Source organism: Oryx dammah, unplaced genomic scaffold (assembly GCF_014754425.2).
Source record: "Oryx dammah isolate SB20612 unplaced genomic scaffold, SCBI_Odam_1.1 HiC_scaffold_19, whole genome shotgun sequence".
NCBI classification, from domain to species: domain Eukaryota; kingdom Metazoa; phylum Chordata; class Mammalia; order Artiodactyla; family Bovidae; genus Oryx; species Oryx dammah.
Genome location: NW_024070203.1, coordinates 85,408,656 through 85,424,330, shown reverse-complemented (window position 1 = coordinate 85,424,330; position 15,675 = coordinate 85,408,656). Strand labels below are relative to the sequence as shown.

At 37.9% G+C, this 15,675-nt stretch overlaps 1 protein-coding gene across 4 annotated transcripts in view; it reads right to left on the bottom strand.

Moving 5' to 3' along the window:
• Positions 1-15,675, bottom strand: part of NBN (nibrin) — a 56,660-nt gene that overhangs the window by 20,613 nt on the left and 20,372 nt on the right. For all 4 annotated transcript variants that reach the window (XM_040261112.1, XM_040261114.1, XM_040261116.1 and 1 more), the window contains exons 8-9: positions 6,749-6,846; positions 464-593 (exon numbers count right to left, since the gene is read on the bottom strand). In XM_040261112.1, coding sequence (XP_040117046.1) covers positions 464-593; positions 6,749-6,846 — 228 coding nt within the window. The remainder of the gene's footprint in view (positions 1-463; positions 594-6,748; positions 6,847-15,675) is intronic.

Below are 15,675 nucleotides of genomic sequence, written 5' to 3'. Positions count from 1 at the left end.
AGAACCATAAAATACCAGTCACAAATAAAACTGTAATTCTTTGTAGTCTTCTGTGTACATTTTCAAGGAATTTAAAAAAAAACACAAAATTATCTATTTTAGGAGTTGACAAACTACAACTTGTAGGACAAACGTGGCTGACCACTTGTTTTTGGAAATTCAGTTTTACTGGAGTATAGCCACACTCATCCATTTACACATGCCTATGGCTGCTTTAATTCTAAGTGGCAGAGTTGAGTAGCTGTGACAGAGGTCGATAGCCCATAGAGCCAAAAATACTATTTTCCAGTCCTTCATAAAGTGTGTTAAACCCTGTCCCCAAATATGATTTTCCCTGGCATCCCACACTCCAAATACTTCGTCTCCCAAGAAACAACTTGATAAGGCACTGACTTTGCTTCTTGAATATATTATTACTTTTTGATAGAATAGTAACAATAGTTCATTATCAACAAAGCTTTACCATGTATCTGCTTGTTCTGATTCTGTGTCAGCTACATATGCTGTATTATTCACTGAGGCATCTGGCATTAAATTTTTATTGGCTGGTAAGGCTTGGGAAAGGCTTGGACCTGGAGTTGTGGTCTTCAGTCCTGTAAATCACAGAAGTGAAAGAAAGAATCACAGCTGCTAGACACAAGAAGGACCTTTGGTCACAGAAAGTTGCTAGGAGTGCACCACACTGAGGGAATGAACTATAGCACCCAGTTTTCTCCAAATACTCAGCCTGTAAGCAGCAGCCTGCTGGCATCTGTGATGAGCTTATCTGAACCAAATCATGTTAAAATTACATCAAACCTTTCCTGTTAAGTGATTATCAACTTAAATAAAAAAAAACTCAACTTAAATTCTAATTCAAATTATGCTTTAGTCAGGAGACCAAAACATTAAAATTTCTCCCCCCATGAAAAGTATATCTACTATATCTACACAAATCAAAATCAAGGTGAATTTAATTTTCAGAAGGACTATACTACTTGAAGAGATAACAGCTTTAGATAGACATTTACTCCAGAAAACCATAATGATCACTTCATCATTTTATACACCAAGAGAAATTTAACTCAAGTGCCACTCTTCCAGAATACTTTTCTTAAACCTCCCACACTGAATTACATGCCCTTTATTTTGGCTCCCCTGCCATCCTTTACATCACTCTATCAATTGTTAATGCTAGCTGTGTGACCTGTATTACTTAAAATCTCTGTGCCTTAGTTTCCTCATTTATGAAATGAGGATAACCATAAAATTTTCCTCACATGTTTTAAGGGCAAAATGAATTGATAGATGGATAGCACTTAGATAAATCTTGGAACACAGTAAGGACTATGCAAGTGCTGCTGCTGCTAAGTCGCTTCAGTCCTGTCTGACTCTGTGCGACCCCACAGACGGCAGCCCACCAGGCTCCTCCGTCCCTGGGATTCTCCAGGCAAGAGCACTGGACTGGGCTGCCATTTTCTTCTCCATGCAAGTGCCTGCTGTGGTCCTTATCATCATGTTATACATACTTGTTACTTGCTCTCACTAGACTTGGAACCTCCTTGAGAACAGGAACTGAGTCTTGCTCATTTCTACATCTCCAGTCTCTGAGCAATGTTTGGTATATAATGGATATAAACAAGTTAATGGAATTTAAAAAAATGGAAAAAAATTTTAAGTTGACATTTACTAAGTATCAAAACTAAGTTATCACTGTTAGATCCTCCTGACATAGGATGTATTTAATAAATGTTTAAAGCTCAACATTCAGAAAACTAAGATCATGGCATCTGGTCCCATCACTTCACAGCAAATAGATGGAGCAACAGTGGAAACAGTGTCAGACTTTATTTTTGGGGGCTCCAAAATCACTGCAGATTGTGACTGCAGCCATGAAATTAAAAGATGCTTACTCCTTGGAAGAAAAGTTATGACCAACCTAGATAGCATATTGAAAAGCAGAGACATTACTTTGCTAACAAAGGTCTGTCTAGTTAAGGCTATGGTTTTTCCTGTGGTCACGTATGGATGTGAGAGTTGGACTGTGAAGAAAGCTGAGCGCTGAAGAATTGATGCTTTTGAACTGTGATGTTGGAGAACACTCTTGAGAGTCCCTTGGACTGCAAGGATATCCAACCAGTCCATTCTGAAGGAGATCAGCCCTGGGATTTCTCTGGAAGGAATGATGCTAAAGCTGAAACTCCAGTACTCTGGCCACCTCATGGGAAGAGTTGACTCACTGGAAAAGAATCTGATGCTGGGAGGGATTGGGGGCAGGAGGAGAGGGGGACGACAGAGGATGAGATGGCTGGATGGCATCACCGACTTGATGGATGTGAGTCTGAGTGAACTCCAGGAGTTGGTGATGGACAGGGAGGCCTGGCGTGCTGCGATTCATGGGGTCGCAAGGAGTCAGACACGACTGAGTGACTGAACTGAACTGAACTAATTCCAAATTCAGGTATTTAACTGACTTCTATCACTCACATTATATGGACACCTTAAAAGCTCACTGGCATACATACATATCCTAAAATTCATTTTAGCTTGAACAGTTTACAAAAAACAGTAATTAAAACTGGGTATATAATCACTGCAAGAAACACTTGGTGGTGGTGGCTCAGTCACTCAATTGTGTCGCTATCTTGCGACCCCATGGACTGTAGCCCGCCAGGCTCCTCTGTCCATGGGATCCTCCAGGAAAGGATACTGGAGTGGGTTGCCATTTCCTTCTCCAGGCGATCTTACCAACCCAGGAATCGAACCTGGGTCTCCAGCATTACAGGCAGACTCTATACCAACTGAGCCATGAGGCAAGCCCAAAAGAAACACATAAATTGAACCTAATGAACCAGAGTAACTGTTTGTCAACAGTAAGATTAATGACAAAGCTCTCCTTGCTAAAATACCATAATGAGAGGGATTTGCTCTACCCTGTTCACCTCTTTATTCCAAGTTTTCAGAATAATTAAAGGCATATAACAACTGTTCAAAAAATACTTGTTGAAAGATAAATGAATGAATACAAAAGGAAAAGAGGAAACAAAGGATGAAAAAAAAAGGAGGAAATGCATTCACTCTGTTACCCCCAAACTGTGTCCTAAAATTTTTTGTAAGTCAGATGGCTATGATTTGGAACCCACACAGACCTACCTATGAATATGTGCAAGAAATTATAACACAGATTTTACCAATTTCTTATGACCATGTTTCCATATGAAATAACACAATAGAAAAGGTACTGGTCTAGTAGTCAGAAAACCTAAATTTTAGAACTGTCTTAGCCATTTTGGAGCTTTTCCCAGGAGGTTCAGCAATAAAGAATCTGCTTGCCAATGCAGGAAACACGAGTTTGATCCCTGGTTTGGGAAAATCCCCTGGAAGAGGAAAGGCAACCCACAGCAGTATTCTTGCCTGGAAAATCCATGGACAGAGCAGCCTGGCAGGCTATAGTTCATGGAGTTGCAAAGAGTCAGAGATGACTTAGCAACTGAGCACACACACTCTTGGCTATTTTATTTATAGGACCTTAACTCCAGTGTTCTTGCCTAGAGAATCCCAGGGATGGGGGAGCCTGGTGGGCTGCCGTCTATGGGGTCTCACAGAGTCGGACATGACTCAAGCGACTTAGCAATAGCAGCAGCAACTTTGCTTAGCCTTCAGGTCTCTTACGTTTTAATATTAGAAAGATTAGATGATCTCTAAGGACCTTCTGGCCATAAATACCTTTCTAACAGCAGAAATGTAATAAAAATTTTGAAAAATGATAAAATTTTGTTGGCCCATTCAAGCAAAGATAATCTTATGTACTAATAACTTAGTTCAATTAAGCAAATATTCATATCAACTACAAACAAGTATCATGCTTGGTGATATCAGAGAATTCAAAATTAATAAAAGCTTACAATCAATCTAGTGGCTGAAAGAGGCATGGAAACAACTGGTGATATTTCAAAGTAGAAAGGAACTCTAACTGGAATGCAAAAAAAAGTTACTGGGATAAAGAAAACAGAATAATTAACTTGGAGAAGAGTAGTGAGAGAGGAAAAAAAACTTAGAAAAACTTCATGAAGGAGGTATGCATTTGTGAAATAGGTCAGATTTTGAAGAGCAGTGTTGGCATTCTAGGAACAAGGACCATGATGAGCATGGTCAAGGAGTATATTATATATAAGTTATTTTATTTGTAAGTTAGAATGACTCCCAAATAAGTTAAGAAATTCTAAAAAACATGTCATATATATTCTCTAGTGAAGTATACTAAACAAAAGAGATGAGGATGGGAAGAGATAGGCCACAGCTAAACTGTTGAAAGCTCAGAAGTCTAGACAAAGGGCTTAAGGATCTATTTGACAGATAATAAGAACAAGCAAAAGATTTTAGGAAATGGGAAAGTGATTCTAGTGGCAAAGTGAAAAATTAACTGTACAGATGAATACGGAGGTAGGACTCTCACTGGGGGCAATTGTAACAGCCCTCAGGAAAGAAAGATACAGAGGGTTCAAATAGGGCAGTATCTTGATGGGAGCAAGCCTTGCGAGCAGAAGCTACAGAGGGAGAATTTCAGGTCTTGGATGAGTAAAAAAAATGACTGAAGTTGATGGTCTGAGTACCTCCTCTCTAGCTCAGTCCTTCCTTAGTTTCTTGGAGTTTATATAATAAACAGGTTAAAATCAAGCAAAACAAACCAAAAAAATCTGATGCCTTGGCTGCATCCCACAATATCCTGAATTATATAGAATGTGACTCTGCATTTAAAAAATGTTTCTGAAGCACCTATCTAACTGATAACTAGTTTTCTGAAAGAAAAACAAAGGACAGTTGTCCCGAACAGGTACTGAGAAAGGGGAGCCACACACAAAGACTCAATGATTGTTTATTTTTACATGTTTTTGTTGTGTTGTTAAAATCTGAAATTATACATAGGGTTTTGTTTTTTCTATAACAGAACAGAAATCCACTGTCAACAAAATAGTATCTACAATATATGCTATTTCTAAAGGGTTGGGAGCTCGCCAGTGGACAGCTTCTCCAAGAATATGGCTCACTTTTGGTATCTACATCAAAGTAGTTTTCTAAAAGAGGCTGAAGAGATACTTTACTTCTGACTCTCAGGATAAATTCCGAGAATCTCAGTCATGAATTTTGAGGAAACAGTCACCATACCACAACTATAATGAAAACTCACAAGCTCTTAAACTGTATTTGAAGGTTAACTGTTTAAAGACAGAAGTATGTCCAGTGTACTCATGGGAAAGGGTAGAGATTTCAGGTGAATAAACATTCTCGCTGAATCATAAAATCTAAGGACTAGCTGTCTATCTTTTTATATCTGCTCCCAGTAACCCCGACACCATCAATCACAAGAGCAATACAATATTATCATAACAGCTTTGACTTAAAGAGTCAGTTTGAATTCAATTATTTCTTATGTGACCTCTGGCTAATTTCTTAACCTCTCTGTACATCAGTTTCCTCACCTATAAAATGCAAAAATGTCATCTCTCTTAAAAGGATTGTTTTGCATATTAAATTGGAATGCCAAATGTAAAGCACTGCAATCTTTGCAAATTCAAGCGATGGCAGCTATCATTACCAAGCAGAAGGTACACTGTCCAGTTCTACAGGTGCCATTCAGTAGGCTACAACAGAAATGATACCTCCTGTGATACAGCCTGGAGCACATAATCAGGTGGTGCTGTCACAACTTGCCTTTTGGTTCAAGTCCAATAACTGCTGATAAGTAACTATTAAAAAGAATCTAGGATGGAAGTAAATGTATAAAGAACTACTGTGGATGCACTGATAGCTAGACAAAGAAAAGTTGGAAAGGACAATAAATGTAAGAATATCTAAGGTAAAGAAGCGAGAAGGAAAAAGTAAATGAACCACTTTCTTAATGGCAACATCAGCTTATCAAGAAAGTAGGGGAGTGTGTTTTTTAAAAAAGGGTAATAGTTGCTCTGCGTAAAATGGCTTTGTAATAGTCAACGTGGAGATGATTATAATATGTATTCTTCATCTCCATAAATGGCACCATGATCCAACCAGTTATTCATGCCAAAAGACTAGACCTAAGTTGTTTCTAAATCCTACACAGGCAACACCTGTTGGGTCTAGCTCCAAAACCTGGCCTCCGTTTGTTTTTCTGCTCTCTACTGTGCTGCCCACCTTGGTCCAAGGCACCAGGCTCCTCTCAGCTGGACCTTCACAGGAGCTTCTACCCATGTCCCCACTTCCATTTGGGGCCTTTGGAATCCATTCTCCACACAGGTGTGATTGTGATCTGTTCCTTCTACCTGGAATTCTGCTACCCAGATCCTTCCAATGCTGCCTTTCCCCATCACTTCCAGACATGAAGTGCTCAAACATGACATACTAAGTGAGACCATACTTGACTCCCAATCTAAAAGAGCCTACTCCCAGGCACTATCACGTCACCTTGTTTCAGCCTTCCCTTTGTACTTGGCCTTAACAGAACTTATCAGATGTGTATGCTTGTTAACTGTCTGAATCCTGACTTCTAGGATATAAAGCTCACAGTAAAGGTATCTTGTTTACTTTATTCACCACTGTTCCTTCAGTACTGACAACCGTGCCAAGTACTTAGTAGCCACAAATATTTACTGAATGAATAAATGAATGGATAAACATATGACCTTTAAAAGATGGTAAAAATGGTCACCCTGGCAAGTATAATGTACATACAGCTTATCATCCATTTACATATAAAGTTGCTGAAGAATCAATAAAATAATATTTTAATTACCTGTACTGGGCTGGCCCTGTGGATCACAGTAATTCTCTGTAGTAACAAAAATAACTGCTAATCCAATTTCTGCTTCTGGAATAGGTCTAAGACCCTGCCTGTTAGAATAAAATAGTTTAAGCATAATAATACATTAAAATTAACAATTTTTATTAAGATGATATCAACTGAATCTATCCTTTTTTCCCCTCAGGTGATATCACAATTTAATGGTACAGAGAGAATTGCAAATACATACAGTACTAGCTTGGAGAAGGCAATGGCACCCCACTCCAGTACTCTTGCCTCGAAAATCCCATGGACGGAGAAGCCTGGTGGGCTGCAGTCCGTGGGGTCGCTAAGAGTCAGACACAACTGAGCAACTTCCCTTTTGCTTTCCACTTTCATGCACTGGAGAAGGAAATGGCAACCCACGCCAGTGTTCTTGCCTGGAGAATCCCAGGGACAGGGGAGCCTTGGTTGGCTGCCGTCTACGGGGTCTCACAGAGCTGGACACGACTGAAGCGACTTAGCAGCAGCAGCACAGTACTAGCTTATTCACTGGAGCAACATTACATTGTGCAAGTTCATCACCTTTTAGTAATTCAATTATTTCACCTGTAAAATACAGATCTAAGCTAAGGGATATAGATCCTTCCAGTTCTAAAACTCTATAATTTTAACACTAAGAACAGTAATATTCAGATGAAGCAATAAAATAGATCTTTTTAAAGCAAATCTATGATTACTAGAATCCTAAGACTTAAAAGAGAGAAAGAAAAAGGGGGGGGAAGAGAAGGAGGGGAAAAGAGTACCAAGAACTATATACAAATTACATCTATATCTGTATTATAATTTTAACTTTAGTAAATCAAATCATTTGACCAAATTTACATGTATAACTGAATCTTATTAAAAGAATCTATGGTGAACTCATTTTTTGTTATTCTGTAATGTGAATAATGACATAAACCAAATATAATTTAACTTAATAATGCTATATAGAAACTACACCTCAAGTTTCAAGGGCTTTAAAACCCTTTTTAATAAGTATTACAGAGATATTTTAAGTGGTTGTAGTAGCTTAAAAGGTCTTTTTCAAATGTTTAACATTTGAAAAATGTTTCATTTTTCTTTGTAAAATGAAAAATTTTGGTTTTGTAAAGTTTTTAAAAAGATGACTCTAAAACGTATATGGAAAAATAAAAAGCCAAGAATAGCCAGGATGCTTTTGAAGAAGAGCAGAAAGAAAAGATCTGTCCTACTAGATTTGAAGGCTTAAATTGTGCTAGTAATTAAGACAATGTGGTAAATGTGGTATTGGTACAAGAACAGTTATACTGCTCAATGAAACAGACAAAAGCCAAATAGGTTCCCATGCATGTAAGATCCCTTGGTATAAAATAGAATGAGTTTCAGATAGATTAAAGATAAATTTCAAAACCAAAATATCAAAATATTAGTAAAAAAATTGAAGAGAATATCTTTTTGATCTATGAGTAGAAAAAGATTTCTTAAGTAAAATTAAAAAAAAAATACTGACAATGAAAGATAGTTAACTTTTAGGATACTAAAATTAAGGACTTTCATTCATCAACCCAATAAAAAGATACTTTACAAAGTGGTAACAGATTCTGTAATACATAAAAGTGACAAAAGGATTAATGTCAAGAATATATAAAGAAAAAAATTTTTTTAAGCCACACAAATATGCAATTACCTTAAAATCCAGAAACTGCACTTGTGGGCATTTATTCCAGAGAAATGAAACTTATGCTCACACAGAAACCTGTACACAAACGTTCACAGCAGCTTTATTTGTAACAAAAACTGAAAAAACGCACAAGTTCTTTCACGGGTGGATGATTCAACAAACTGCAGTATATCCATACCACAGAATAAATAATATATATATATATATGCATATGTATTTTAAGTGGCTGAAGTAGTTTAAAGATATTTTTTCAAACACTTAACATTCATTGTTTTGAAAGCAACCCTGAATATTCATTGGAAGGACTGATGCTGAAGTTCCAATACTTTGGCCACCTGATGTGAAGAGCTGACTCATTGGAAAAGACCTTGATGCTGGGAAAGATTGAAGGCAGGAGAAGGGAGGGACACAGGATGAGATGGTTGGATGACATCACTGACTCAATTAACATGAGTTTGAGCAAACTCTAGGAGATGGTGAAGGACAGGGAAGCCTGGAGGCTGCAGTCCATGGGGTCACGAAGAATTGGACACAATTTAGCGACTAAACAACAATTTATATTAGACTTGAACTCTGTGCAATTATAACAATACTAAAAAAAAAAAATAGATTTTTAAAAGTATCATCAGATATATATGAATACCTACTTAATATTTTAGGCAATTCAAAATTTACTACGCTATTAACACTTCTGAAACTATATACTATATTATGAAAATTAGTTATAAAGATGGGCTTTATAAAATACACACTTCATAACAATGTTATACAGACATACATCATCTTAAATGGAAAAACACTGGAAGCATTCTTTTTAAAGTCAGTAGTACGAAAAATGTGGCTACCATCACCACTTTGGATGTCCCAGTTCATCCAAAACCAAGAGAGAAAGAGAATAACAGAGAGCAGTACCAAAGGCATAAGGATTAAAAAGGAGAGAAATATCATTTCAGATGATATGGTTTACAGAAAAAAAGACTACAGATAAATCAGAAATAAAGGGTAGTCTGACAAGGTGGTGGGTTATGATATTATTATCAATGTCAGCTGAACTTCTATACATCAACAGTAAACTGGAAAATGTAATTAAAAAATGCCCATGTATGGTTGTTGATACCATGAAACACTACTCAGCAATAAAAAAGGACTGATATACAAAACCTAGATGAATCTTTGAGGAATCATGGTGAGTGAAAAAAAAATTCTAAAAGGGTATATGCTGTGATGATTTCATTTATATATATATTTTTTTAACAATAAAATTTTAGAAATGGAGAACAAATTTATTGGTTGCCAAAGTTTAAAGACAGGGAGTGGGAAGTGGGGAGGGATGTGTGGTTATAAAACAACAACATGAGGGATTCTTGTGGTGATGGAACTGTCCTGTATCTTACCTATGGCGAGTACATGAACCTACACATGTAATAAAATTATAGAGAACTATTAATATATATACACAGACACCACCACACAGAACAACATATAAAACTGGGGAAATCTCTACCTTAATAAAACGAATACAACTATCCCAACAGAAAACTGGGCAAGAGACATGTATTTCACAAAGGAGGAAAACTAAATGTCCAATAAACATCTGAAGAAATGTTAGCCATCACCTATGATCATGCACTGGAGAAGGAAATGGCAACCCACTCCAGTGTTCTTGCCTGGAGAATCCCAGGGACGGGGGAGCCTGGTGGGCTGCCGTCTATGGGGTCACATAGAGTCGGACATGACTGAAGCAACTTAGCAGCAGCAGCAGCATGATCAGAGAACTATAAATCAAAATCTCAAGATATGATTAAATATCCATTAAATTGGCAAAAATGATAGCTGAAAATACCAAGTCTTGAAAATGGTGTGCATCTAACTTGATCTCTTATATACCATGGGTAGAAGTATAAAGTGCAAAACAGTTTGATACTGTTGAATGTTCTAACCCTAGTAATGTAGTAATACATCCCAAAGAAAATCCTGCACAAGTACCAGCAGGAAACATACAAAGATGGTCTCAATAGTTTACAATAACAGAAATTTATTTAAAATAATTAGTGAACAAAATGAATATATATTATTTTAGTCCAATGATGACAGTGTATCATATAATCCAAAGATTGTAATTCATTCAATTTTATGCAAAGCCATGGAACAGGTGAGAAGAGAAGGCAGAGAGGATAAAGAGAAAAAAGTCAGCAACAAAAAGAGTTCCTAAATTTGGACTAAGATACTGGGAACGTATCTCAGCAAGGACAAACATCACGGTTATATTGTTCCCCTAGGCTTCTAATCTTTTTCAGAGATATTTAACTGATATCCTATAGCCACTTCTGACAACGAATCAACAGTCATGGCACTAACCAATCCCACTGTTGGCAGATTGTATGAAATTCAGTCAATAGCTGAAGTTACTGGTTTGACATAACTGCACTTTCCATGACAATCAATGGCTTAGACTAACTGGACAGGTATTTTAAGTGATAGTCTTTCTCAAACTGTAAAATCACCCTCCTTCCAAAACCAAACTGAAACAGGGGCCGAAGACTACAGAACAAAATGTCGCCTCATGATCTGGTCACCAGCCTCTGAGCAACCTTGCACCCTGGCTCCGTTCTTACCTCAGGGTCCCTATACATGAAAGGCAGCAAGATGGAACGGTCTCCGGACCCAGACTCTGCGGGTTAACACGCTGGCTCCTCTCATCAGTCCCAGTGTTCTACTCAAATCCCCTTTTGCCCTTTCTGCACAATAAGAATCATGACAAAAAAATACACAGGATTCTGTGTGGCTTAAATATGTAAAATATGCCTTAATATATGTAAAATGCTTAAAACAGGGCCAGCTTACAGTAAGTTATTATTGCTGTTGTCCAGCATGTCTTTTAAAAACTGGTCACAGGTAAAATACCGGCTGAAAGAAGCTTTCTCTGTTTAGAATAAACTCCCCCCACCCTGCTCTGTTACTCTGCTTCCTTATACACATTTGTAGTTATCTGTTTACTTGTTTCTATCTGTCTTTTCCTCTAGACAACCATGGCTATCTTGTTTACCATTATATCCCCAGTGCCTAAAACATAATTATAGTACATTTTGGTTGTAGTAATATGACGGTACCTTTGTTATACAGGTATTTCCTTTTTCACAGCAGTTACTACATCTCCATTAAGCAAAATATTTATGGGACACAGACTGAAGTTTTACTTTTTACTTCAGCAAACTCATTTTTTTAAAAAGTCCTTCATGGTCAGAAGAACTCCTGGGATAGGAAAAATGAATACTGGAGATAGCTTGTTTATTTATGGACATTTTGTACATACAAATACCATAAGCCCTAATAACTTTTTACTAAGTGAATAAGAATTTAGTCAACAGACTGCCAAGGCTGATTTCTTACTTTGTACTTCAAAGATTATTAATACCAATAAAGAGTCCAGGAAAAAAATCCTTGCTTTAGTGCTTTCAAATGGTCCTCCCCCCATTACAAACACTATTCTAGTATATTTGATACTTTTTTTTTCTGCTTTCCTATGAAAACTGAAAGTGAAAGTCGCTCAGTCGTGTCCAACTCTTTGCAACCCCATGGACTATACAGTCCATGGAATTCTCCAGGCCAGAATACTGGAGTGAGTAGCCTTTCCCTTCTCCAGGGGATCTTCCCAACCCAGGGACTGAACCCAGGTCTCCCGCATTGCAGGCAGATTCTTTACCAACTGGGCTTCCAGGGAAGCCCATTCCTATAGTAGCCTATATATACAGGAGGGATAAAAATTTTTATATAAATTTTCAATGAGTACTAATCATCCAGGGAAAAATACATTTCTAGGCTATTTCAGAAAACATTTTACATTTGAGAATTAACTTTCTCAACTACATAATCTAGAGGAAAACAAACACTACTTTATAAAGAGATGTATATTCTGAAAATTCTATTAAAGTAACAAAAAAGAGGCAGAAAATATGTATTGAGAGAAAATTATCATGGATAAATCTATTCTACTTTAGGCATACTAAGTCACAATAAATTTTCAAACCATATACAATAAAATCTTTATAATAATTCTTGTATATGTTATGATTCAGTTGCTCAGTCATGTGCAACTAGTTGCGACCCCATGAACTGCAGCACACCAGGCTTCGTGGAACTTCACTATCTCCCGAAGTTTGCTCAAACTCATGTCCCTTGAGTAGGTGATGCCATCCAACCATCACGTTCTCTGTCATTCCCTTCTTAACCTTTGTTTTTTAATTAATTTAATTGAAGGATAATTTCTTTACAATACTGTGGTGGTTTTTGCCATACATTGACGTGAATTACCCACGGGTGCACACGTGTCCCCCCATTCTGAACCTCCCTCCCCACCCCATCCCTCCGGGTTGTCCCAGAGCACCAGCTTTGAGTGCCCTGCTTCATGGACCGAATTTGCGCTAGTCATCTATTTTACATATGGTAATATGTATATTTCAATGCTATTCTCTGAAATCATCCCACCCCACCTTCTCTCACAAAGTCCAAAAGTCTGTTCTTTACATCTGTCTCTTTTGCTGCCTTGCATATAGGATTGTTGTTACCATCTTTCTAAATTCCATATATATGCATTAATATACTGTATTGGTGTTTCTCTTTCTGACTTAACTTCACTCTGTATAATGGGCTCCTATTTCATCTACCTCATTAGAACTGACTCAAATGAGTTCTTTTTAATAACTGAGTAATATTCCATTGTGTATATTTACCACAACATCCTTATCCATTGGTCTGCCGATGGACATCTAGCTTGCTTCCATGTCCTAGCTATTATAAATAGCGTTGCAATGAACATTGGGGTATATGTGTCTCTTTCAGTTCTGGTTTCCTCGGTGTGTATGCCCAGCAGTGGGATTGCTGGGTCATATTATCCTCAATCCTCAGCATCAGGGTCTTCTCCAATAAGTCAGCTCTTTGCATCAGGCTGCCAAAGTACTGGAGCTTCAGCATCAGTCCTTCCAACGAATATTCGGGGTTGATGTCTTTCAGCATTGACTGGTTCGATCTCTATCAAGCGTCTTCTCCACTACCACAATTAGACAGCATCAGTTCTCTGGCACTCTACATTTTTTATGGTACAACTCTCACACCTGTGCATGACTACTAGAAAACCACAGCTCTGTGACTGTATGGACCTTTGTCTCAGTGACATCTCTGCTTTTTAAAATACACTGTCTAGGTTTGCCATAGCTTTTCTTCTAAGGAGCAAGTCTTAACTTCATGGCTGCAGTCACTGTCCACAGTGATTTTGGAGCCCAAGAAAATAAAGTCTGTCACAGTTTCCATCTTTTTCCCCACCTATTTGCCATGAAGTGATGGGACCGGATGCCATGATCTTCATTTTTTGAATGCTGAATTTTAAGCCAACTTTCTCACTTTTCTATTTCACTTTCATAAAGAGGCTCTCTACTTCCTCTTCGCCTTCTCCCATGAGGGTGGTGTAATTTGCATATCCTGAGATTACAGATATTTCTCCCGGCAATGTTGGTTTCAGTTTGAGTTTCATAGCCTGGCATTTCACATGATATATTCTACACAGAAGTTAAATAGGCAGGGTGACAATACACAACCCTGACGTACTCCTTTCTCAACTATGAGTCAGTTTTCGTTGTTCCATGTCTGGTTCTAACTGTTGCTTCTTGACCTCCAGACAAGTTTCTCAGGAGACACATCAGGTGGTCTGGTATCTCATTTCCTAAAGAATTTTCTACAGTTTGTTGTGATCCACACAATCAAAAGCTCTAGCGTAGTCAATGAAGCAGAAGCAGATGTCTTTCTGGAATTGCTTGGCTTTTTCTACAATCCAACGAATGCTTGCAATTTGATCTGTTACCTCTGCCTTTTCTAAATCCAGTTTGTACATCCGGAAGTTCTCTGTTCATTTGCTGTTGAAGCCTAGCTTGCAGAATTTTGAGCATTACTTTGTTAGTATGTGATGAATGCAACTGTGTGGTAGTTTGAATATTCTTTGGCATTGCCTTTCTTTGGGATTGAAATGAAAACTGACCTTTTCCAGTCCTGTGGCCACTGATGAGTTTTCCAAATTTGCTGGCAAATTGGGTGTAGCACTTTTAACAGCATCACCTTTCAGGATTTGAAATACATCAGCTGGAATTTCATCACCTCTATTAGTTTGTTGGTAGGAATTCTTCCTAAGGCCCACTTGACTTCACACTCCAGGATATCTGGCTCTAGATGAGTGATCACACCATTGTGGTTATCTGGGTCATTAAGATCTTTTTTGTATAGTTCTTCTGTGTATTCTTACCACCTCTTCTTAATATCTTCTGCTTCTATTAGGTATGTATCACTTCTGTCCTTTATTGTGCCCATCTTTGCATGAAATGTTCCCTTGGTATCTCTAATTTTCTTGAAAAGATGTCTAGTCTTTCCCATTCTATTGTTTTCCTCTATTTCTTTGCATTGTTCACCTAAGGTGGCTTTCTTATCTCTCCTTGTTATTCTTTGGAACTCTGCATTCAGATGGATGTATCTTTCCTTTTCTCCTTTGCCCTTCACTTCTCTTCTTCTCTCAGCTGTTTGTAAGGTCTCCTCAGACAACTATTTGCCTTTTGGATTTCTTTTGATCACCACCTCCTGTACAATGTTATGAACCTCTGTCCATAGTTCTTCAGACACTCCGTCCATCAGATCTAATCCCTTGAATCTATTTGTCACTTCTACAGTATAATCATAAGGGCTTTAATCTAGGTCATACCTCAAAGGTCTAGTGGTTTTTCCCTACTTTCTTCAATTTAAGTCTGAATTTGGCAATAAGGAGTTCATGATCTGAGCCACAGTCAGCTCCTGGTCTTGTTTATGCTGACTATACAGAGCTTCTCCATCTTTGTCTGCAAAGAATATAATCAATCTGATTTCGGTGTTAACCATCTGGTGATGTCCATGTGTAGAGGCTTCTCTTGTGTTGCTGGAAGAGGGTGTTTGCTATACCAGTGCGTTCTTTTGGCAAAAACTCTGTTAGTCTTTGCTCTACTTCATTTTGTACTCCAAGGCCAACCTTGCCTGTTATTCCAGGTATCTCCTGACTTCCTACTTTTGCATTCCAGTCCCCTATGATGAAAAGGTTATCTTTTGGGGGGTGTTAATCCTAGAAGGTCTTATAGAACTATTCCGCTTCAGCTTCTTCAGCATTAGTGGTTGGGGCACACACTTGGATTACTGGGATATTGAATGGTTTGCCTTGGAAACGAAC